This window comes from Pituophis catenifer, unplaced genomic scaffold, assembly GCF_029215685.1.
Source record: "Pituophis catenifer annectens isolate HBS135680 unplaced genomic scaffold, rPitCat1.0.hap2 SCAF_4, whole genome shotgun sequence".
In the NCBI taxonomy this organism is placed as follows: domain Eukaryota; kingdom Metazoa; phylum Chordata; class Lepidosauria; order Squamata; family Colubridae; genus Pituophis; species Pituophis catenifer.
In genome coordinates this window covers 25,242,681-25,268,134 of record NW_027256884.1, presented here as the reverse complement: position 1 = coordinate 25,268,134, position 25,454 = coordinate 25,242,681, and the positions used below count along the sequence as shown (strand labels likewise).

Below are 25,454 nucleotides of genomic sequence, written 5' to 3'. Positions count from 1 at the left end.
AGCTCAATTTTGGTCATAAATCAAGGACTATCTGTATTCAGAAACACACTGTTTATGAAACTGAATGAATGCATACCACCATCATGATAATGTGTAGGCCTTTTCTTTTTGTCAGTTTAATTAATCCCCCTTTAAAGCCCTAGAACCATGATGGCGAACCTATGGCACGCGTCCCACAGGTGGCACACATAGCCATATCAGTGGGCACGCGAGCTCAGCTCTGGCGCACATGTGTGCACCGGCCAGCTGATTTTTCAGGCCTTCTGGGCCCACCAGAAGTTGGCAAACGGGCTGTTTCTGACCTCCGGAGGGTCTCCGGGAGGGTGGGGAAGGCCGTTTTTGCCCTCCCCAGATTCCTAGAGAGGCTCTGGAGCCAGGTGAGAGAGAAAATCGGGCCTACCAGGCCATCACGTGCCAGGAGCTTGGAGGGGCCTGCACGCATGTGTGGGGGCGGGGCACATAAAATTATGCGTGTGGGCACGTGCACGCACAATCCCCCCAGACCCCCTCCTCCTGGCACACGATGGCAAAAAGGGTAGCCATCACTGCCCTAGAATCAAGAAGTTAATAACTTCAGGAACTACATTTCAGAAGCTGCATCTATCTTTATAGATCCAGGAGAACATAGAAGAGTTTCAGTATCAACTACAATGCTAAACTACATTGTTTCAGCAATGCATTGGTTTTTTTTTCCTGAAAAGTTTTTCTCACCCATAATTTCATACAAAAAATTCCTTTCTGTATCTAATGTTTTTTTAAAAAAGCATTAATATTCAAACCACATATAAAGTTGGGAAAGACAGTCGATTATATAAGATTATATTCCCATCACTTACAACTTTTAAATGATTAAAAACAGCAATGTTTCTAACAATTAAGTAACAAGTTTATTTAAATCATCTACGTTTAGGATAGAGACCAGAAATAGTAAGAATTCCAAATATTTTCTCAAAGTTTGGGGGCTGTTGAAGGCATCATGAAATCTAACACACATCTGTGAAGCTACAAAATTACAAAATTTTTAGAAAATAACAGAAGAGGCTCTGTAGTTTTAATGGAAGCATGCATGCACCCACACACAGGAATGCAAAATTATGCAGTCTAATGAAACTATATCAGTTCACCTTTGGAATTGGTCTTCGACACGGGGATATATGGTAAAGGGAAAATTATGGTCATTCAGCTGAGTTGCCTTGCGGCAAGATGGGAGGCAAAGAAATTTAATAAGTAAATAAATAAAATATTTAAAGTGTTTGCAGTATTGATCCTTTTAGCTCACTACATTGCAAGCTTATTGCAATAAAGGAAAGGCAACTTATTATTGTTTCCATGATTTCCTAGTCCTAAATTAGGACACCTATCAGGATCATCTCATTCCTTGCATTCTAGGTACTACAGGTAGTCCTCGACATACAACAGATCATTTAGTAACTGTTCAGTTACAACAGCACCGAAAAAACCATGAGTTATGACTGTTTTTCAGTTACAATCTTTGCAGCATCCCCATGATCATGTGACCAAAATTCAGTTGCTAGGCAACTGGTTCATAGTTCTGACTGTTGCAGGGTACCAGGGTCATGTGATGACCTTTTACGACTTTCTGACAAGCAAAGTCACTGGGGAAGCCAGATTCACTTAACAACCGGGTTACTAACTTATCAACTGCAGTGATTCACTTAACAACTATGGCAAGAAAGGTTGTAAAATAAAGCAAAACTCACTTAACAAATGTCTCACTTAACAACAGAAAATTTGGGCTCAATTGTGGTCGTAAGTCGAGGACTACCTGCATTAGGTAACTATATGAACACACAAGCTGGAGTAAAGTAAGGTAAAGGTAAAGGTTCCCCTCGCACATATGTGCTAGTCGTTCCCGACTCTAGGGGGTGGTGCTCATCTCCGTTTCAAAGCCGAAGAGCCAGCGCTGTCCCAAGACATCTCCGTGGTCATGTGGCTGGCATGACTAAACACCAAAGGCACACGGAACGCCGTTACCTTCCCAACAAAGGTGGTCCCTATTTTTCTACTTGCATTTTTTACATGCTTTCGAACTGCTAGGTTGGCAGAAGCTGGGACAAGTAGCGGAAGCTCACCCCGTTATGCGGCACTAGGGATTCAAACTGCTGAACTGCCAATCTTTCGATCGACAACCTCAGCATTTTAGTCATTGAGCCAACACATCAAAGTAAACAGACATACAATTGTTAAGCTACAAAAAAAAAAAGTCCTACCCACATTGTCACTCACGGGTCCATATGGAATCATATTAACCCTGAATTATTTTACAGATACTTTCCTATATCTTTCCATAATTTAAAAAGCTGTTACCTAAAGAAACTGTGCTTACCTTTTCCCTTCAGTGTCCACAGCCTGGATATAAAAATACCGAGCAGGAAGAACAACTCCTGCTCTCAGTCCAGGTCCCCATACTAAACTTCTTTCTGGACTTAGCTGGGTTCCAGAAAGTGATTCACATACTACAGAGATTATCCCCAGAGGTAAAAAGCAAGTCAACCAAATGCTAAACATTTACAGGATTTTCTTTTTAAGAAACAAAGCAAACCAAATGCCAGGCGGAGGAGCGGGGTGCCAAATGTATTGCTTTGTTAGGTAAAAGTGAGCAGAAGGATGCACTATGTGGTTCTCTCTAAATATTTCCTCAGTCACAAATCATTTTCTGAGGCTTTCTTAAATGCACGCTTCAATCCTTCCAAGCGTCCTTTGAAAAATTCCTATCCAATCATTTCAACTTCTTTAAAAATCTAAAAGTGAAGTGTCTGGTTTTGCTCTGGGTAATTCAGGAGAAAGAGGAGGTAGAGGAACAGAAGCTGTATCCTAATTCCTTTGTTTTTGCCTGTGCAGCCTTTCACTCTTTTTTCTTCAGTAACATCTTACAATTACTGCCAAGCCCAAAGGGGTGGAGAAGGGAAAGGAATAGCATCATTGGTCCAAGAAAACTTCTTCCGAATGAAAAATCACATGGGAGCCACTTCCCAGGTTCATCAGTAATGCTGGGAATTGTAGTCCGGAAATTTGGAACAGTTTGTAGGCAGAAAAACTGATGGAATGTAGCAAACCTGATGGAATGTAGGAAAATCAGATTTAAAAAAAAAACACTTTATATATGCCAAAAAAAGCATCTTACTGCTTAAAAGCTCTCAGTTGTCAGCACTGTAAGAGATGTTAAGAGAATCTCATGTTGATTTAATTATCTAAAGTATATAAAATCCCAAGGGCAGAGACACACATCCCCACAAGCTTGATGTAATTTGTGTTTTAAATTAAAAGCAGATTTGCAAGATCTTATAAAAGACTGCTATGTTTGCATCTTACCACCAAGAGTTTTGCATTGCTTGCAGATTAGGAAACATGGCGTTCACCAGGTTGATGGGTTTTTCTTTAAAAAGGAATATAATGGTTTTAAACCAACATATTACAATCCAGATCCCTCCTTTATCTCTTCAGCTTCTCCTGGCTGTTCAGCTATAACCCTATCCTGATTTGGGAGCACTGAATTGGCTATTTTTCAAGCAGCCACAAAGAGGATCGTGCTAAAAAAAAATCGGCGCAAAGTGCATCTAAATATCTTTAAACTGGTTTTTGGAGTTTTTTTTGTAGACAACACTGCAGCATCGGGAAATTCAAATCGATCCTACCGCACTCTAATTGTATTCATATGCAGTATTGATTAACAAAATTTCTACACCGCCCCAAAACAAAACGATTCTTGCAGTGACCGGCTACCTCCCACCCGAGAAGCACCGATCATCGTTCGAGGAAAAGGGAGGCGGGAATGAGAGGTCTTCAGACTTGGCAGCTTTAAGACTTGTGGACTTCAACTCCCAGAATACTCCAGCCAGCATAGCATAGCATAGCTGGCTGGAGAATTGTGGGAGTTGAAGTCCACAAGTCTTAAAGCTGCCCAGTTTGAAGACCTCTGCTTTAACATTAAAGGGATCTCCAACCTTGGCCATTTTAAGACTTGTGGACTTCAACTCCCAGAATTCCTCAGCCAGACGTGTTGGCTGGGGAATCCTGGGAGTTGAAGTCCACAAACTTTAATGTTACCGAGCTTTAGAGACCGCCCCACTCACTCACCCACCCAACCAGACATTACGTACCGACTCCCTTTTCCCCCCCCTCGCAAGCCGAAACCAATCAGGTTCCCTCTTTTCAGCACGCGCCAGAAGGACAAGCAAGGTAATTGGCAAAGCGGTCCAACGTACGTCGCTCCTCTCTAGCGAATTAGAAAAAGAGTCCTGGCACGGGATGTCCATCAAGCTGTGCACAATAGCCACCCCCGGGGGGGGGGGGGGGAAGGGCGTGGCTTACGGGGAGAGCGCGTGTGCAGGGGAAGAGTTGCGCTGACGCGCGCGCACGCACGCACTTGCACAAATTGGAAGGGCTTTTGCCCCTAGCAAGCAGGTAAAAAGATGGACAATGGTACGGATAGGCCCCGTAATCCTATATATGGTGGAAGATCTTGAGAGCCTCTTTATTTATTTATTTATATTTATATATGCATGTAAATCACGGAGTGACTGGCGTTAATCATTTGCAGAAAAGGAGAAGAGAAGCAGGCGAGCTCCTGGAGCAAGTAAGGGCATTTCTTGCATTTTCTTTATGCTTTTGCAGGAGCAGAAACCTGGGATGTGATCAGAGGTGGCTAGAGAGACGTGATCCTATATGGAAGGGCGTGGATGCATTTCAGGGAGAATCTCTTAAAAGCAAATAGACGGAGCCTCTTTGAATAACGGTAGTATATCTTGCAGAGGAAATGCAAGAACAAGGCAATAGGTAGAACGCGATTGCATGTGGCCCTCCAGGTGTGGCTGAGCCACAGTTTCCAACAACACAAGCCGGCATTGCCAACCATGGGGAAAACGCTGCGAGAGGAGAGCCAGCCACAGGCATCCACGCAGGGCTTCTAATATGCACCATCTCCCATTGGAGTACAAAACCTTTGGTAGGTGCCACTTTTGGAATATGGAGTTGAGGAAGCCATGGCTTCCATTCCTGTTCATTGGTAGCTTTGAGTTTCAGTTGCATGTCATTGCCTCTGGTATTACTTGCAGAAACATAGCAGCAGGATAGAGGATCAGTGGATTATTGTCCTCCTTTGACAACATGCTTAGGCTTAGGGCAGGGGTCAGCAACCTGCGGCTCTGGAGCCGCATGTGGCTCTTTCACCCCTGTGCTGTGGCTCCCTGTCACTCAAAATATGCCAATGTGTGACACCCGCCGGCATGCGATTTATTGAGCTTTTCAACCCCCGGTAGGCCAACCATGGACAAATTTAAGAAAAGAAAAGTTTCAGAAGAAAACAGAATATTTAATTCAACTACATATGCTAGTTTTGTGGCCGCTCAAGAAATAGTCAGGCATGGAAAGGGTTTTGTGGCTCCCGGAGTTTTCTTTTCTGTGGGAAACGGGTCCAAATGGCTCTTTCTGAGTGTTTAACGTTGCAGACCCCTGATTTAGGGGAAAGATTTTGGGTGCTGGCTGATAAATAAGCAGGTCCTGTTGCTATGCTGGTCTGAAAAAGTTGCCTTTTTGTAGACTAATATTTTTTTGTGGTCTCATTTATGGGGATGTCCATTGGCATCTGTATGGTTGAAAATAAAATGCTGGATCTGATGGATTGTTGACTGTTCTAACTGGAAAGCCATAGTCCTTTGTTAATTCTACTACAGAATATTATCTATATTCCCTTTCTGTTTGTCTAGACATGCAGTGTTAAACTGAGTGGCTTCTGAATACTTATCTTTGCCTTTCAAACTGCACAGTATTTTAATCTTAGTGAGGATTTTAACCTTGCAAAATTAGTGAAAGGAATTACTCAGTGATGGATCAAAAACAGCCATCTGATTCTGATACCTTTTAAATGTGTTTGAATCAAAATACTTAGCACTCCCAGCCCTTTTGAGCACAAGTTTGAAGGAGTCTTATTTAAAGCGTTTAGGGCATTTTAAACTTAATAATGAATGGGAAGGATGTGTTTTCAGCTTTTAACAAAGCTGATAAAATTTTAGATGGGATGTAGGAGAAAATATCCCTTTGAATTAATTAAACTATAGGAAGTGTGATGCACAAAATGAAATATTTTTCCACGTATATGTTAAATCTTGAGATATCTTTTACAATGAAAAAGTGATTATACGGCTTTCAAAAAGTCATTTTAAAATGATGTTTTGTGTAAAGTTTCCAGAGTTGGAAGAGTTAATTCAATTTGTACCTGACATGTTATCTAGGATTTCTGAATTCAGAACTATCTAATCTTATGTCATTTGCTTGAGGTAAACTGGAAAGATACTGCCCTCAAACTCTACTTACCAGCTTTACAACCAGCTTTGTAAAGCTTACAAAGCTTTACAAAGCCAACCATAGGAGTCCACAAACTGAAGGAGTGATGCCATGAACACCATGGAGCAAGTTATGTAATATGTAATTGAAGCAAACGAACCTCCTGTGCATCATTTGCACAATGACATGGTGTGCCTGATGTTATTATGACTGCACTGAATGCCTGTGCAGGCTGCAGTTAAAAAAAATATACAAAAGAATAACAGCAGTGGTGGGATTCTACCGGTTCGGCCTGGTTCGGATGAACCGGTAGTTCCCACTTCCTGCCGAGAGCGAACCGGTTCTCTGTTGCTGTGAAAGTGGGCCCACCTGCCCGCCCCCAAGTTATACTGACCTTTATTTCTGCTTCTGAAGCCCAGCTGATCAGGGGTGGCAGATTGAATTGGCCCTCCTCAGCTGTTTTCCTTGCTCCTTTCCTTGTTTGCAATGCGGAAGTTCAATTTTATGGAAACTGTGCACACTCAGCGAACCCGATTGTTCAACCGATAGGATCCCACCCAGGGGTGGGTTCTACTTACCTTTACTACCAGTTCGCAATGGGATTACGCACGCTTCTGCACAGAAGCTTCCTGATGACATCGGGGTTGGTGGGTGGAGCCTCCCACCAGTTTTACTACCGTTCTTGCGAACCGGTCCGAACCAGTGGCAAGCCACCACTGATCCTACCCCTGAATAACAGATATTATAATCTTGAAGAGAGTAATCTTCATGGAAATTTTTGTTCATCTACTTTGTCAATAGAGTATTTTCTACTTCATGGCAAACTAGAGACAAAAAGTGTGATGCATAGTTAAAACGAGTACGTAAGGTATGAAAAATGTTGACTGATTACTTTTATGAACCTATTTGAAAGGTCACTATGTTTGATTAGCTTCATTATTAAAACAGTTCTTAATTCAGTGCAAGAGCACTTGTTTGAAATCACACTAACTTTTGATTGATTATGTGCTATCAGGTTGCTTTCAGCTCCTGGCAGCAACATCCATATCCTTTCTCCATGACAGTATGTTCCTAACCTAGTCCTCTGGATCTTCCATCAGAATACCCATTCCCATTGTAATTGAGTCTATCCATCTGACATCAGTAAAAATCGATGTTGCAATTTTTCCACATACAACTTCTGGCACTAACCATATATAATTATGTAACCTGGATAGTATTGCATCTCTGGGCAGGCCTTCCAGGACCATTAAGCAATGTTATCATATAGACATGAGCACCATCACTGAAAGCAACTTTTCGTTAGCCCCCTTCCTTGCCTAATTGGTGGATTAGCAAAGGAAGAGTTTCATCTGAAGATCTTTGGGTTCTGATTGATAAATTAGGGAGAAGATATAACTTCAGTTGGTTTAAAGCAACTTTAATTAAATAGAAATCTTCACTTGATTTTTGCATCTTCTTAGTTGAGCCTGAAATTCATATAGGTTCCTCTCAAAACATGTATAAGATAAGAGAAAACTGATGATGTGGACAAGACCTAAGTTTTTGTTAGAAATATGTTTTGCACTTTGGATTTTTAGCTAAAAAGACGTTTTCTTTTTCATTTCAGGAAATTTTAAATACGTCTTGAAAATCTCGAATAAGTGTAAATTATGTTTCAGTGCACAAAAAACATTTGACGTACCTTCCTCATCTGGGAAGAAAAAAACCACAGGTCATTCAATGCCTAACATCGAAGACTCTCAATTGGAGAGTGATTCTGAAGAAAATGGGCCCAAAACTGGAAGGAAGACTTCAGAAGTTAATCTTCATGGTACTGTGAAATCATTTTGTGCTCCAGGTACCTCAGGGGCCTCTCTGAGTTCTGGTGGGGACAGGCATTATCCATGGGGATGTCCTGTGACTCACACCCGAGAAAAGTTTTATACCATTTGTTCAGACTATGCTTTTTTAAATCGGGTAACATCTATTTGCAAAAGCCCAAGTGCTACAGTGAGTGCCTGCTTACAAGACAGTGCTGCCTTAAATGATGGAAATAATTCTGCTTTTATTAGTGTCAGAACTGGACCTTCGGATATAGTTTACAACGATGATTCTAACCTGGAAAGTTTATCTATTAGTCTTGGAAAACTGTCATTGGCGTGGGAAATAGATAAGTCTGAATTCAGTGATACATCCCCGGATTTGAAGAATCAAGCAGGTACATTTGTCTTTTTATTTAAGCATCTTTCTTATTCTAAGAAATGAAAATATTTTTATTCTGCCATTTGTTGTAGTTTATAGATGAGGTACTATTACAGTTTCAACATTTAAGAAACAACTGTAGTTACTGTATTTTTTGAAGTATAAGACGCACCGGAGTATAAGACGCACCTTAGTTTTTGGGGAGAAAAATAAGAAAAAACCTGATTGGCAGGTGGATCGGCCTCCCGGAATACCCCCAATCAGCTGTTCCCAGAGGTGAATTTTAACAATAGGTTCCTTGGTTGTGAGCTCTGGCCTTGCTTTTTTTTGCTTTTTTGTCTGCCTCTGAAAGCCTCCGAAACAGCCTTAGAAAAAAAGCCTCTGAAGCTCTGGGGGCTTCTTTTCTGAAGCTCTGTTTGGAGGCTTTTTTTCTGAAGCTCTGTTTGGGGGCTTTTTTTCTGAAGCTTCGTTTCTGATGCTTTTTTCAGCCTCTGAAACCTCCGTTTGAGAAGCTGGGCGGGGCTACATTCGGAGTATAAGACGCACCCAGATTTTCACCCTTTTTGGGGGGGGGGAAAGGTGTGTCTTATACTCCGAAAAATACGGTATATAAATAAAAGATTTTTTAATTTGCCAAAATCATATCTTGAACTTAATTTAATTAATTTACCTGCTCACCATTCATTCACAACTGCAGTGTTCATGGGGAATTAGGTTTTCTTTCCTATTCCTGGCATTACCAACTTACTACTTAGATAGAAAATAATATTGCTATGATTCTAGTAATAAAGTTCCTCAAATCCTTAAAACGGTGTACAAGTAAAATAGGATCTTGCAATTCAATAAAATTGGATTGCAATCATGAGCAGCATAAGCAAGTAACCAATTGTAAACAACCTCAAAAGTAAAAGAGAAATGGTTGCCTTAAAATCTGTTTCTGCACCTTCTAAATTTATGGTATTTTAAATAATAAAGTATGACCCAAGGAGCTTTCAGATTCAAATTTGACAATAGAAGACTCAGCACCGTGATGGCGAACCTGTGGCACTTATGCCACAGGTGGCACGCAGCAGCCTCTCTGTGGGCACGCGAGCCATAGCCCTAGTTCAGCTCCACTGAAATGCGTGCACGCCTCCCGCCGGCCAGCTGACCAGGTCTCTGCCACGCATGCGTGAGGTGGGGAGCACGCACAGGGGCTGCGCACACACGGCCGTGTGCGCATGCATTGGGGGCAGGGCGCATACGCAGGCATATTGCATTTTGGGGGTTCAGGTGGATGCACGCATTCACGCATGCTTGCGCTTTGGGCACTCGCTCTGGAAAAGGTTAGTCATCACTGACCTAGCGGAAGGAAGGGTGACTAAAATATTACATGGTAAAAATATACGTACAATATCATGGAACACATGGAGGCATTGGATATGCTGAATATGTAACTATTCAGAATTGAACTGGAAAAAATATATTGAGGAAGAACGGTTAAAAAACATAAGCTTCTTTAATATCCTGAATATTTAGAAATAATTTCTTTAACTTGTTTACAGGGAACATGAAGAAACAGGGAAGCAAGAAAACGGTTGTAGATAAAAAAAGTAAACAATTCAGGGAATGTCCACAGCATTACACGGTTGAAGAACTAAAGCCACGGAAAGTGTTAGATCTCCGGAGATGGTAGTATTTGAAAACATTGGTATTACTATCATTCTGTATGGCTGAATACTTTAATACAGTTAAATATTTTTTTTAATAATTAGGGACTCATGTCGTCTTTTTTATTTTAAAGTACTGTGGTATCTAAGTGCCATGATGGCAAGGGCTGAAGGGCTTTTGTGGGAGGAAATTGAGATGCAGTAAAGTTCATCATGCTTTATGCCTTCTGGTTTTCATTACAGCATATGAAAATTTGCCTATGAAAAATTTGTTTTAAAGGTACTGCATCAGTCGCCCCCAATATAAGACTTCCTGTGGGATTTCGTCTCTAGTCTCATGCTGGAATTTCTTATATAGCACAATGGGAACTGGAAAGTAAGTTATCCTTCAATATATTAAATTAGTTATTTTGGGGATCTAGAGAAGCTTTCATTGCCATTTAGGCAGGGGTGAAATCCAGCAGGTTCTGACAGGTTCTGGAGAACCGGTGGCGGAAATTTTGAGTAGTTCGGAGAACGGCAAATACCACCTCTGGCTGGTCCCAGAGTGGTGTGGGAATGGAGATTTTGCAGTATCCTTCCCCTGCCACGCCCGCCAAGCCACGCCCACAGAACCGGTAGTAAAAAAAATTGAATTTCACCACTGCATTTAGTGTACTTAAGGTGCAATTTAGTCTTTGTTTTCTATAGTTGCCTATATTCTGAACTTTTTAATTTCTAAATCCAGTTTACCACCTATTACTCAAGAAGAGGCTTTGCACATATTGGGTATTCAGCCACCTTTTGAAGAGATAAGATTTGGTCCATTTACTGGAAATACTACATTAATGAGGTAAAAACTGTTCCTTTTTATATTAGTTTATAATATAATATACAAAAATACAAAAGCAAATAATAGGAAAAGTAGGGGAGGGAAAAGGGAAGAGAAAATTGTAGAGTCTAGAAAAGAAGTCATTGACTTCCAACTCCTTTTGGTACAGTAGAATAAGCAACATCCAAGCTCAACTTTTTACTTTTACATAATAGTATAAACAAGCCATTTCTATAACAACAAATCTTATCTAATCAGAAAAACCCAAAATCAAAATTTCGTTTTTTTCCCCGCCTCAAACACAAAGTCCAGAAGCGGTTTCAAAGTAAAAACAAAAATACTTTTCTTTTATCAAAGTCAATTTAGCCATTTCTGCTAAAAACTGTTCTTGAACTGTCTCATTCTCCTAATGTGGAATGTACATAGACAGTGTGTGTCTCTCTATCTGTGTAATGCATCATTTTTATTCTGGAAAAGAAAATTGGGCTTGCAATTCTATAGCAGGCTCATTAGCTTATTTCTAGGAAGCCATGTATAGAATTGTAGATAAGCAGAAACAATCATAATATAGATCAGAGGTGGGTTTCAGCAGGTTCTGACCAGTTCTGGAGAACCAGTAGTGGAAATTTTGAGTAGTTTGGAGAACCAGTAGTAAAAATTCTGACTGGCCCCGCCCCCATCTATTCTCTGCCTCCCGAGTCCCAGCTGATCGGGAGGAAATGGGGATTTTACAGTACCCTTTCCCTGGATTGGGGAGGGAATGGAGATTTTACAGTAACCTGACACGCCCACCAAGCCATGCAACGCCCACCAAGCCACACCCACAGAACCGTTAGTAAAAAATTTTGAAACCCACTACTGATACAGATAGTTCTCAATTTACGACCACAATTGAGCCCAAAATTTCTGTTACTAAATGAAACATTTGTTAAGTGAACTTTTCCCCATTTTACAACATTTCTTGCCACAGTTGTTAAATGAATCACTGCAGTTGTTCAGTTAGTAACGTGGTTGTTTAGTGAATCTGGCTTCCCCATTGACTTCACTTGTAAGAAGATCGCAAAAGGGGATCACATAACCTTGGGACAGAGCAATCGTCATAAATATAAACCAGTTGCTAAGCATTTGAATTTTGATCATGTGACCATGGGGATGGTACAAAGATCATGTGAAAAACAATTATGTCACTTTTTTTCAGTCCTGTTGTAACTTTGAAGAGTCACTGAACGAACTGTTATAAGTCCAGGACTACCTGTAGACTGTTTTAAACAGAATAAATTCTATCTATAAGTAAATGTATTTGTAGTACCCTGTTTCCCCCAAAATAAGACCCAACCAGAAAATAAGTTTAGCATGATTTTTCATGATGCTCGTAATATAAGCCCTACCCCAAAATAAACCCCAGTTAAGATTGTCAGCCAGATGGATGCATTTAGTTACGTATTTCCCCAAAAATAAGACCTAACCAGAAAGTAAGCCCTAATGTATCTTTTGGAGCAAAAATTAATATAAGACCTGGTCTTATTTTCAGGGAAAGACGGTAGCAATGCTTTCGACACATGGCTGACCTGCATTTGAGCCATATACCGTGTTTCCCCAAAAATAAGACCCTATCTTATATTTTTTTGAAACCTGAAATAAGCACTTGGCCTTGTTGCCATCTGCTCAAAAGCCCAATTTGGCTTATTATCAGGGGATGTCTTATTTTGGGGAAAATGGTAGAAAAAAAAGCAGGAAGCCTTCATTGTCATTGATAGAATTATTTTTGTGAGAGGAATAGGGGAAGGGTTTGGGATTATAAAGTAATTTGGCTAAACAAAAGAAACACGAAGATTAGAAAACGTTCTTTGAAAGAGGGCATTCTAAAGTGAAATCAGAAGAAAAGGATGTCTGAATTTTGGAATGATGTTCATCCTCAAAATGAGAAAGAAACAAATGTGCCCATAATCTGAATCAAGAGTATTTAAGGTCAATGTGTTTATTAGCTTATTAGTATTAGACCTGTAAGAAGAAATACTTTAAAACAAACACAGATTGCAGTCCCAATTATAATTGTTCTATATATCTGATTAAGAAATAGTTGGAATATTAGCTGTGTCATATGTGTCTGGCAGGAGAAATACTTTTTTTATTGTTTAATTGCTAATTTACATTTAAAATACACAGTTCTGCACTTTGTACTTTTCAGGTGGTTCAGACAAATTAATGATTATTTCCATGTCAAAGGATGTTCCTATTTTCTCTATAAACCTCATGGGAAGTATAAGACTGCTGGAGAAACTGGTAAGAAGGCAATTTTAATGACATGATTAATTCTTTGTACCTGTTAAAAGAGCAGGATGAAATGGGTGTGGGGTTTATTTATTTTTCACAGTTGATTTCATGTCTATTTTTGAATTTCTATAGGCTTTTTTTTAAAGGATTGACATACTGTATTTTTCCTGGGATTTTGTGTTCCCAGTTGCCAGCTGAATATGGAGAAAAGGCAGTTTTTGACTTCTTTGACTGAGGAAACCTCTGAACATCTGTTACAAGAATTCCTCATCTCTGGAAAGGAGAGTTGGCTAACAGTGGCAATGGAGAGATGGAGACACATCTGTATTCTCCGCCCACTTTAATTGTAGCTATTGCAACTCACTTGAAATTTTCTGACAGGACAAGCATTTGTTTCTAAGTGACCAAGTTTTTTTTTTTTTTAAGAGGGATTTAAATTGCAGGTAGTCCTCATTTAATGATAACAATTGGGACCAAAAGTTGTCTTTATGTGAAGCAGTTGCTTAGTGGGAAATCATGGAATTGTATTTTCCTTTCCCCCACCCCTCTTTGCAATGCTGATCCTGTTGCTGAGATAATTAGCAAGAAGGCAGTTAATATTTGTATTTACCTTCATTGGAGAGAAAGGGATGACAAGAGAGTAAGCAGGCACACAATGGAGAATAGACATTGAAAGTAATGCACTGGCATTAAGCATGTTGCACAACCATATTTGTGGCTGTGGGTGCCGATGCATTGCTTTCAATGTGTATTCTTCATTGGGTCCTTGTTTATTCCTTTATAATCCCTTCTCCAATATCTCTAGTCTGCAAGCGGGGATTGGGTGGGAGTGGAGATAGGATAGGCACAGGACAATGCATACTGATGATAATAGTGATCAAATAAGTAAGGAACACTGTAAAGGTCAAATATGCAGCCACTGGTCATAAAGTTTTTTTTTTTTTTTAAACACTGCTGAATAAGGCAGTCACTAAGCAAGGATGTTGCTACATTGTTTTGCATTATATTACATTATATTGATTAGAATCCCCGAAACAGAGTTAATAGTTTATAATTTTTTAAAAATAGTAAACCTAAAAGTGTGTGTCTTAATATCCAATAAAATACCTTTGTAAATGTTTTAATTTCTTTTTAATTTGTAGCTTCGGGAGCTTTAACAAAATTAACACAAGGGCTGCGAGATGAATCAATGGCATATATTTATCATTGCCAAAATCATTATTTTTGTCCAATTGGATTTGAAGCAACTCCAATAAAGCCGAGCAAAGCATATAAGTAAGACCCTCAAAATCTACTTGATTTCATCAGTGGGGCCAACACAGCTGCAATCGTCTTATAAAAAGTGAACCTTTAATTGCTCATTATAGCTTATCAGCAAACATGGAATGTAGTATCATGTAGTACAATTACGTAGATTGGTTTATCTGCATTAATCACTAGATGGCAATATTTTTTCATATACAGTTTTTCAGAATAGGAGCAACATTAATTTAAACTGCCAATCTTGTTCTACAAGAACTGTCTCTCATGCAGTACTTTGGATAAATCTGCTGGTCACCGAACAAATCTGAAAGACCATGAATTTGTACATTAAATGTATTGATTGATTGATTTCAGTCTTAACTCGTGTGGTATTTGATATAAGTCTTGTTTCATTTGGGAGAATAGCCTTTTAAAGTCTTCGTTAAAAATCTTTGCATTTTATCTTTTAAATATAAAAGTTTTGTTTTTTTAATTAGGCGAATCAATCCAATTTCATTAGTTTGACTTCTACTAAAAATAGATATACCGTGTTTCCCCGAAAATAAGACACTGTCTTATTTTTTTTTAATCCGGAAATAAGCGTTTGGCCTTATTTTCGAGGAGGTCTTATTATTTGGGGGCGTGTGGGGGCAAGACGAGGCTCCTCTTGCCATCTTACCTGATTTCCAGTTCTGACTCCCTAACCCTAACCAGAGGAAATGGCGGGGACCAACTGCACATGCGTTTAAATATTTTTGGGGAAGGCTTATTTTAAAGCATGCATTCATAAGCCAGCCTGGGCTTATTATCCGGGGAGATTTTATTTTCGGGGAAATGGTATTAGTTTGCATGAACCCACATTTATGGGAATTGCCATTCTTTCCTTAAAAGTACACATGAATGGGATTTGACCATTCCTTTGACCTTTAACTGAATTAAAGGAGCAGAAAACAATGTTTCTACAGAGATGATAAAGCATTGTATTTTATGTATGCTTTTTGCATTTATACTAAAATAAAAGCCGTAACTCATTGCAGGAAATTAGGGACTTGAAAAGAACTTAAAAGCCATTGAATCCAGCCTACTGCGGAAACAGCTACTGCCACCTTTCTGAGTAGGAATAAAGATGAGTTCTAGAGCAGATATGGTTCTGTCTGTGCAGAAGGGATACAATTTATTTATTTATTTATTTATTTATTTATTTATTTATTTTATTATATTTCTATACCGCCCTTCTCCTGCGGGACTCAGGGCGGTGCACAGCTGAGATAAAACATAACATATAAAATTTAAAAAACAGTTTAAAAACAATTAAATAATTTCGGCCCAGTAATTAAAATAACCCAATTAAAACCAATTCAATTAAAACTGAGAGGATGGGATCAAGCCAGCCCAGCTAGATGGAACAAGTGTGTCTTCAGGGCCCGACGAAAAGTCCGGAGGTCTGATATCGTGCGTATCTCAGGGAGCAGCTCATTCCAGAGGGCAGGCGCTGCCACAGAGAAGGCTCTCCCCCTGGGGGTCGCCAGCCGGCACTGCCTGGCCGACGGCACCCTGAGGAGGCCCTCTCTGTGTGAGCGAACCGGTCGGTGGGAGGCTATCGGCGGCAGAAGGCGGTCTCGCAAATACCCCGGCCCTAAGCCATGGAGCGCTTTAAAGGTGGTCACCAACACCTTGAAGCGTTGAAACAATTGTTGAAACATAGCCAATTTCTCAAAGAATACATTTATTATTTTAATGAACACACAAGTAACATGCTCTCTATGGATGCAGAGCAGTTTGGTTAAGTTTGCAAATATTTCACATATTATGAAACACTAGGATATTTTTGTTTTTTCTAAAGCAGCGGCCCCCAACCTTTTGGGTACCAGGGATTGGTTCCGTGGAGAGGTTTTTCCGCAGACAGAAGGGTGGGCATGGTTTCACATGCTGCCTGTATCCCATGGATGGGGCTTCACTTGTTTGCGCAGCCTGGTTTCTGGCATGCCACGGCCCGGCACCAGTCTAAAATATATATTTTAGTCATGTTTAATATTATATTTTATGTAACCATACAACAACTCATTACTCATTTTGGCCAGTGACAAATTAAATTGCTTGTTTATAAAGCTTCTTATTATGATAAACATTTTGTCTTACCATTTTTGTGCACCAGAGGATGTCTCTCACAGCAAGATGTAGAATACTGGATACTCATTGGAGAGCCAAGCAGAAAACACCCTACTATTCACTGCAAAAAGTAAGTTAGCACATCCTAGTCAACTCACAAAAGATCATATAATTTTAAAGATATTCAAGTATTCTTTTGACATCCACAAATACTCATAGGAACACCGATTCCTTGATGAATAAGTGTAAGATACAAATTCCCAAATAGACTAGAAAATGTATTGAAACTTCAAAATTTGCGTGTTCTAGCTGAGATTTTTTTTCTAGAGAGCTAATATTTCATCCACCTCCCAAAGTGAGTGCTATTCTGGCATGTGTCTTCTAACTGAAAGTATTGAGAATCAGATTTTGAGGGCAAAAACTACACTTACCTTGGGAATGGAAGAAAATGGACATTCACTTTAGATGCTAATGAAGTGGTTTACTTCGTTGAAACTTGAAAACAATTCTTCATTTTTGCTTTTGGATGCATACTTAGATTCAGTTTTGAACCTCAGTTCCCAGATTTGCATTATTAATATTAATGACATTAACTGAGACCATTTATAGAGAGAGAAAAACTTCAGAAAGTAGTCCATAGCCCATTCTTCATACACCAGATCATTGTGGGATGGATGGCCCTGCTATTGGATAGATTGACAGCTGGCTGAACAAGTAATAGTCAATGCATGGTCCTTAATTGGCTTGTTTCCATATGGGAGGTAGGTTCACAGTTCCTGGGGTTCTGTCCTAGACTCAGTATTCTTCAACACCTTCATAAATGACTTAGATGAGGGAATAAAAGGGATGCTATTAAAATCTGGAGATTGCTGACACTCCAGAAAACAGGTTGAAGGTTTGAAAGGATCTTGATAGACTTGAATATTTGGCCCTATCCAACAAAATAATGGTGAGAAATGTAAAGTTTGGAATTCAAACAGGAAAAAACAGATGCACAGGTAGAAAACAGGTGGCTTAGTATGTCATATTTTGATCACCACAATAAAAAAAAAATTTTTTTTTTGAGGAAATGGAAAGAATGCAGAGAAAGGTGACTGGAGGAGCGATCTGGGGCCAGTCCTATGAAGAGCAGTTAAAAAAAACTTAGTATGTTTAACCTAAAGAAGTGATGATTAAGAGGACACATGGTATAATTCTTCCAATAGATGAAGGAATGTCACTGGGCAGAGTATGGATGTATTCTTCATAACAACCAAAAATAAACCACCCAGAGTCTTGCATTTGGGATGGAGGCCACGTACAATAAAATAAATATGTACTTATATAATGCCAACGGGTGGAAATTTAACTTAAAATAATAATTTCCTGGCTCTTAAGAGCTATTAAGCAGTGGATCAATCTGCCTTCTGAAGTCATGAGTGCTCCACTGCTAGATTTTTCAAGAAATGACTATAGACAGTTCTTTGTCTGGAATGGTAAATTCCTAAACTGGGCAGGAGGCTGGACCAGATGAACATTTGCCTTTTTTGTTTAGATAACATATTTGCTAGCTGCGACTGAATAAAACAGCAGTATTAATAAGGATCTATTTATAAAACGTCCTTGGCAACATTCTTTAGATTGCCCTTAAAATTTACTTAAGGGCCAGATATCCATATGGCTGCTTTTAAGACGTAATTAAAAACATCAACTGGTCCAGTAGAATATTGATTGCAGCTATTACGTGAAATACGAGACCCACAGTTAACATCACAGATTGCCATTCCCTTTCTGATGACAGTTCAGAAACAAATTTCAGTTGTAAACTACAGTATATGATTTTAAACCAGACTTCTAAAAATCAAATTCTTGCTTATAAATCTGCCTGGCCTATAAGATCTTTGAGAATGAACGTTTTGGGTTCCTACCAAGATCAAAAGTATATTTGATGGTAATGTATGAATGGAAGCATTTGCATCTCTTTGGAGGCTTTGGAACTTCTTCAAGTTAGGTGTCTAAATTAATCTTTCCCATGCTTTTCATATATAAAGCTAAAATAAGAAATTCGGGGGGGAAAAGAGAGAAGGATAGTAAAATGGTGTTAATACTAAATGAATCAAAGAACTAGAACTCCTGGTTTTCATTTCATGAAAAATGTCAGTATTTGCTACATAGAGTTTGTTGCAGAAATTAAATCCAGAAAGCACACAGAGGCAGACTGATGCAGCAGGATTCATTTACTTCTTTAAATACATAATAATACGTGAAGATAAATGTACAATACCAGTATAGATTTTTCTTCAACTTAGTAGCAGTTACAAGCAAAACACAAGGCAGGAGAGAACAGTTAGTTTCATTTCAGCAGAGCAGACTAGTTCACACTGGTTTCAGTTTCAGTTCTCAGCACAGCACAGAGCTGAGCCATGCCCAGCCTCCAAACTGTTTCAACTTCCATTGGCTGATTTAGTTGCTATGCCTATTTATTGGCTGACCTTGTTACCATGTCTCTGTCAGTTCATGAATCTGACAATATTGTACAGTTTAGTTTACTTAAGTATAAATTTTTGTCTACCTTGGATTATCTAATAAGCACAATGCTCCAGATTTTTATTGCATTTGTGAACTTCTTTCCCTTTTACTGTTAGGTGGGCAGACATTGTAACAGACTTAAACACTCAGAATCCCGAATACTTAGATATTAGGCACTTGGAAAGGGGTCTTCAATATCGGAAGACGAAGAAGGTAAGAATGCTTCGTATTAAAGCAGACCTGCATGTTTGCCCTGATTTAGCATTCATAAAGCACATTTAGATATTCTCGCATTATAGTAATTATAAAATGATTACTTTGCATTCACAAAATATGTTTCCACTTGTTAAAAACAGAAATGGCTTCATTAGTCTGCTACTTCCTCTATTTCAAACTACCATGTCCTATTTTGAGCACAACAAGAATCAATTGCTGTGATCTAATTATATAAAAGGGGATGCGGTGGCTCAGTGGCTAAGATGCTGAGCTTGTTGATCAGAAAAGTCAGCGTTTCGAATTCCTAGTGCTGCATAACGGGGTGAACTCCCATTACTTGTCCCAGCTTCTGCCAACCTAGCAGTTCAAAAGCATGAAAAAATGCAAGTAGAAAAATAGGGACCACCTTTGGTGGGAAGGTAACAGCATTCTGTGCACCTTCGACATTTAGTCATGCCGGCCACATGACCACAGAATTGTCATGAGACAGCGCTGGCTCTTCGGCTTAGAAACGGAGATAAGCACCGCCCCTAGAGTCTGGAACAACTAGCACATATGTGCGAGGGGAACCTTTACCTTTAATTATATAAAACTTAAGTTTATTTTGCTAAGGCATTGCTACCTTTGGATACAGCCCACACTAGGACACATTTAGGAATTACCTTTGCATGGCATGTGAACTGCTTTTAATCCAAAATAAGATTTCAGTTCATCAAATTCACTACTATTGATTATGTGCCATCAAGTCATTTGCAACACCTAGTGACTAGATAGATTTTCTCACATGTCAACCTATGCCTAACCTGGTCTTCCAATGGTGTATTAATTGCCACAGTAGCTGAATCCATCCACTTGCTACTGGTCATCCTCTTCTCTTTTCTTCCACTTTTTCCAGCATTAGAGATTTTTTTCAGAGAGCTAGGTCTTCACATAATGTGTCCAAACTAGGATAATTTGAGATTGTTCTTTTGAATGAGAACTAGGGGTTGATTTGTTCAATGATCATTGGCTTGTTTTCTTGACTGTCCGTAGTATGCTCAGGAGTCTTCTAAGACACCTATAATATGCCAATATAATAAATGCACAATTATTATTCAAGGTCACTCTCAATTGGTGGTGTTGGGAATGAGAGATCCAGCTCCCAGCTGCTCTCTTATGGCATATTACAGGGCTCAGTACACTCTCCATTCCTATTTAACATCTACATGAAGCTGCTGGGTGAGATCATATATGTCAACCATGGGTTCAAATATCATCAAAATGCTGATGATACTCAACTTTACATCTCCATAACTGGTACCCCGAGTAATGCTGTTGCTATCCCCTCATGGTGCCTGGAGGCTGTAGAGGCCTGAAGGATGGGGGACAATGGGCTACGACTGAACCTTGGCAAGACCAATGACTTTGGGCGCATGGAGCTTTAAGATCCAGGTCTTTGATATCTTTAGTTCTTGATGGGTTGTTCAGACCCAGTTCGCAATTTAGGGGTTATCCTGGACTCGCAACTTCTCAAAGATCACGTGACATTTGTGTCTAGGAGAGCCTTTGCACAGCTTTCGTTAGTGCACCCAGCTGCGACCTTTTGTGAATCGGGACTCCCTGCGCTTGCCCACTCAAGCCCAATCATCTCTTTCTTGATTACTGCAATGTGCTTTACACGGGGCTACCCTGAAATGCATATGGAAGCTTCAACTGGTACAAGGTGCAGCGGCATGAACAGTCTTTGGAGCCTAAAGAATGACCTATGATACACAACTACTTCATGAGCTGCGCTGGCTGCCAGTTTACTTCCAGATGCAGTTCAGGGTGTTGGTTATGTCCTTTAAGCCCTCCATAGCTTAGGTGCAGACTACCTGATGAACCGTCTCATTCTGCTAAGACAAGACCGCCCTACTTGTGCCGTCTGAGGATTCCGACTGACGGGATCCTGGAGAAGAACTTTCTCCGCTGTAGCACTGGCCTTCTGTATTCTGATCTAGGCTTCCCCAAACCATGAAGCAGACTCCTTGTCCCGACAAAAACCCCTTTTTATTAAGTTACTGTGAATTCTTCTCATTCACATCCAGCAAAGTCTTTCAAGGGTGAATTTACAGCCACAGACCTTACCTGGCTTGCCAGGCCGATATCTTCAAAACTTGGCAAGGAGTCTCAGAGAGTCAAGAACCAATTAAGCGAACTAATTGTCTCCTGCAAACACCTCTCCCCTTTTGCTCCTCTTTTATTCCCTATGGGAGGGACCATTCATTGCCTTACTCCCAAGTCGACCCTTGTTCCTTAGCTTTTTCCTTCGTCTGGCAACTCTGTGCCTATGCACACTGGGAACAGGTTCCAGCTGTTCATCTGCCTCACTGATGTCTGATTCCAAAGGCAGCTGAAAACTGTCATATGGCCCTGGCCCCCTCTCTGCCTCTGATGCAGAGCCCTCATCAGAGCCTTCCCCAGATTCCAAGACTGGCCCATGTTCTTCCCCAACCTCCTCACTGTTCGAATCTGCTGCCAGATCTGCTGGCCGCTGGTGGGCCACAACACTCTGAAACATCCTGTCTCCTGGGGAGAAGTTTGTCCCTCACCCTCCTATCCTACAAGGGCCTGAAAATCTGGCCCTGCCGGTCGGCCTGCTATCCATTAGGGGAGTAAATCACTGGAGGTTGCTAGACTAACTTGCTGAATCCATTTCCCCCTGCTCTTTCTGCTCCCATGCCACTCATTTTTAAAATTTTCATATTGCTCTACTTCCACTATTTATTATTTCATTCCTTTACTATTGTTATTTTTAGTTGTATCATTTTCCCCTGTTTTATTATTGTAATCTGCCCAGAGTAGCCCCAGGGCAAGATGGACAGCAAATAAATTTAGAATGGAATGGAACTAGAATAAAACAGGAACAGAAATAATAGAAATGAAATAGAATAGGGCTGCATTTTGAAAATATTTTCACTAGATTTTCAAATACCTTGAACCAACAATGGATGATGACAAGATGTAGCAGGTCTTCTATGAGGACTGAAAAAAGTTAGCACCAAAATCTGAAATGGGGAATTGCATGCAAGCCTGCTAATTAAAATAATGTTAACATAGAATAAATTGTTATTGTAACTGTCTATGGAAGTTCTCAATCATCCAGGTCACGTTTGTCCCAAAAGTGCTTTTTCAAAAGGCAACTGAACTTCCTTTGGTTTTTTTTTTCCTTGAAAATGTTTCACCACTTCTTCAGTTCACTTCTTCAGTTTTATTGTAACCACATATTATGGTTACATGGCTTAGGTCCGCGGTACTTACAGGACCATCTCCTACCCGCATCCCACCGTCCTGTCTGCTCACACAGGGCTGCCCTCCTCAGGGTACCATCAACCACACAATGTCGGCTGCCGACGTCCAGGGGTAGAGCGTTCTCTGGGGGCGTTCCTGCCCTCTGGAATGAGTTACCCACCGAGCTCCGGACGGTGCCTGATCGCCGCTCCTTCCGTCGAGGCCTAAAGACATGGCTGTTTCAACAAATGGGCTGATTCTGATTCTTGGGTTTTATTATTTATTTGTCCCTGTTTTAATTGGTTTTAATTAGGATTTCCCTTCATTATTGTATGTTTTTAACTTGTGTTCGCCACCCTGAGTCCTGCGGGAGAAGGGCGGCATATAAATATAAGTAAGTAAGTAAGTAAGTAAGTAAGTAAGTAAGTAAGTAAATAAATAAATAAGTGTTATTTTAACAAACATTGTATACATTTTAGGTAGGAGGGAATCTACATTGTATCATTGCTCTTCAGAGGTTTAATTGGCATCGGTTTGGACCGTGGAACTTTCCACTTGGAAATGTTCAGCAAGAACTACAGCCTTCATCTCCAACTCAGGGCTTAGCCAAATCTGAGAGTGAAGACAACATCTCCAAGAAGCAACATGGGCGCCTTGGGCGATCCTTCAGTGCTAACTTCCATCAAGTTTCTGTTTGGAGGAAGCTGTCTCATCTTCACGAAAGGCGGAATAGTGGCCTTCAACGTTACGCCAACTGTGATGGGAAAGACTAAAAAGAAACGCTTTTTCATCTGTGCTACTGTAATACATTCCTAAAGCATGGTAAATAACTTATGCACAGAAACAGGAATGTAGGGAAATTTCATATAAAATTCTTAGGAATGCTTGTTATTTCAGTATGTAATTGGTATATAATACTAATACGTTGTAATTGTTATATATTGGGAATAACAAGAAAAGTTAGTTAAAAGATAAGCACAGAATACCAGTTAAGGGCAATCTAGTATAATGGCTAATTGATTTATGTTTCAGACGATGAAATCAAAAGAGAGGTAGATCAAATTCATTTGTGAGCAGGAGAGTTCGTTAACTATGTGATACAGATTATAGATAAAGCATGAGATTATTACCTTCCAAAATTATTTATTAATTGCAAACTATATAATGATGACAAATGTATAAAATATATTTGCTTTTAAGTATTTTCAAAAATACAATAAATTATGGTACAATTCAGAACTGACAAAACACTAAATGTCAATATATAATTAATTGATGGTCTGTTGATCAATGGAAATACTGTTCTATACAGTTTAAGTTGTTTGAGTTGGCAGTTCGTAGTTAATAGGCAAGAAACCTAAGGAAAGATAAGTAACTATCTGTTTCTTTTAGAATTGGTCCAGTATAAACACAGACCACCACTGCCAGTCATTTCCTTTTGTGTGACCTGAATTCAGCTCTCAGTTGATTGGTTCCTTTTAAAGAAACCTATCACACTCATTTCATATGGTTATCCAGTAAATACCAAAACTTTCTGTGGTGGGCTGCAGTGATTTCTTGTAATATTTGAATTCTCTTTCACTTCACAACTTTGTTTGATTGTTGAGGAAGATGTTTAAGTGCCCAAATAAACTGGCAGCCACAGCAATATACCTCTTCAGAGCACTCTTTGTAACTACTTTTTTCAAATGATCATATCAAATAGTTTTATTTCGAAGTATAATATTGGTTCTCATGGAAAAATCATTTTAATAAAAACAGTCTTTATCCATTGATTATCTGCTTGTTCTTTAAATGTGTATGTTTGACTTTTGGATATGCAAAACTGGAAACAATAAAAATGTAGGATTATTTTATCCAAGTTTTAGATAAACTTTTATCTATGCTTTTAGAAACTTGGCACTAAAAATCAGTTGTTCATATTCCTCTGTGAAATAACAAGATTTTGCCTGTGAAATGAGAAAAACATTATCAATCATTTCTAATCTATTTCAATCATAGATCAGAATTTTCAACTCCCAGAAAACATGAACTAACTAAAACCTGGTTTTGTGTGTATTCGCCAACAAACTGTTTTGATTATCCTATTCATTTCTAACATTTTATGAGATGTCCCTATAGCAACAGGAAAACATACAACATTCTTGTAATCTGTAGCACGAGTTCAAAAGCAGAAATAAGCTTATATCTTCCTTTATTCTACATCTATTTAGAAGGATAATAACTGCGTGAAGATTGGCACAAAAAAGATAGCAAAACATATGTGCATTCTTGATTAATTCTTCCATTTATACAAAGATTGACTCATCTAGGAGTCTCTGGAGGCTCAGCAAAAAAAGTCACTTCCTGTCCCACCGGGAGTTGGGAAATGGGCCCTTTCAGGCCTCTGGAGGGCCTCCGAGAGAGTGGGAAAGGCTGTTTTCACCTTCCGCAGATGCATAGAGAGGATCTGGGGCCAGGTAAGAAAGAAAAATGGGCTTTCCCCCCCCCAGGCCCTCCGGAGGCAGGAAACAACCTGTTTCCCTACTTCTGTTGGGCCCAGAAGGCCCGAAAATCAGTTGGCATGCGCGCCAGAGCTGAGCTGGCGTGGCCACTGATATGGCTACGCATGCCACCTGTGGCACGCGTGCCATAGGTTCACCATCACGGTCCTATGTTGTGCCATGGGTTTATGAAGTGGTTTTGTTTCCCCAATGTACAAATCTTCACATGGCTATTTTGAATTTTGAATGAAAAGTGAGTTATAACTAAATACTAATGTCATTCAATGAACTTATATTGTTGGATAGGAGAAGAGTGCACTTGATTTGACTTTAAACTAAATCAAATACTTCACTGCAGTTTGTCCCTAAGGTGTTTCTTTCCATGACCTGGATGACCGAGAATCTCCATAGACATTCACTGCAGTT

General features: G+C 39.7%; 2 protein-coding genes across 4 annotated transcripts in view; one reads left to right on the top strand and one right to left on the bottom strand.

Annotated features, from left to right (window-relative positions):
- Positions 1-4,257, bottom strand: part of POGLUT2 (protein O-glucosyltransferase 2) — a 28,709-nt gene extending 24,452 nt beyond the window's left edge. The window contains exon 1 of one of the 3 annotated variants that reach the window (XM_070943081.1): positions 4,227-4,257. Coding sequence is in view for 1 of the 3 variants with exons in the window: in XM_070943079.1 (XP_070799180.1) it covers positions 2,348-2,529 (182 nt within the window). In the remaining 2 variants the exon portion in view is untranslated. Of the gene's footprint in view, positions 1-2,347; positions 2,910-3,333; positions 3,477-4,226 lie in introns of those variants that run through there. The other 2 variants (XM_070943080.1, XM_070943079.1) reach the window with 2 other exon arrangements.
- A 3,686-nt stretch (positions 4,258-7,943) lies between these two features.
- BIVM (basic, immunoglobulin-like variable motif containing) lies at positions 7,944-24,320 on the top strand. The gene is made up of 9 exons (XM_070942931.1): positions 7,944-8,503; positions 10,032-10,158; positions 10,417-10,512; positions 10,864-10,968; positions 13,136-13,230; positions 14,364-14,496; positions 16,619-16,702; positions 19,197-19,293; positions 23,025-24,320. The coding sequence occupies exons 1-9, from the start codon at positions 8,026-8,028 to the stop codon at positions 23,316-23,318; spliced, it is 1,509 nt and encodes a 502-aa protein (XP_070799032.1). The 5' UTR covers positions 7,944-8,025; the 3' UTR covers positions 23,319-24,320.
- Positions 24,321-25,454: the final 1,134 nt, after the last annotated feature.

Bases quoted from the DNA above. Each gene is read 5' to 3' on its own strand.
- BIVM (XM_070942931.1), top strand. From the start codon at position 8,026: ATGCCTAACATCGAAGACTCTCAATTGGAGAGTGATTCTGAAGAAAAT. The intron at 10,159-10,416 runs GTAGTATTTGAA...TTTGTTTTAAAG, and splicing joins GTGTTAGATCTCCGGAGATG to GTACTGCATCAGTCGCCCCC. The intron at 19,294-23,024 runs GTAAGAATGCTT...TATACATTTTAG, and splicing joins AATATCGGAAGACGAAGAAG to GTAGGAGGGAATCTACATTG.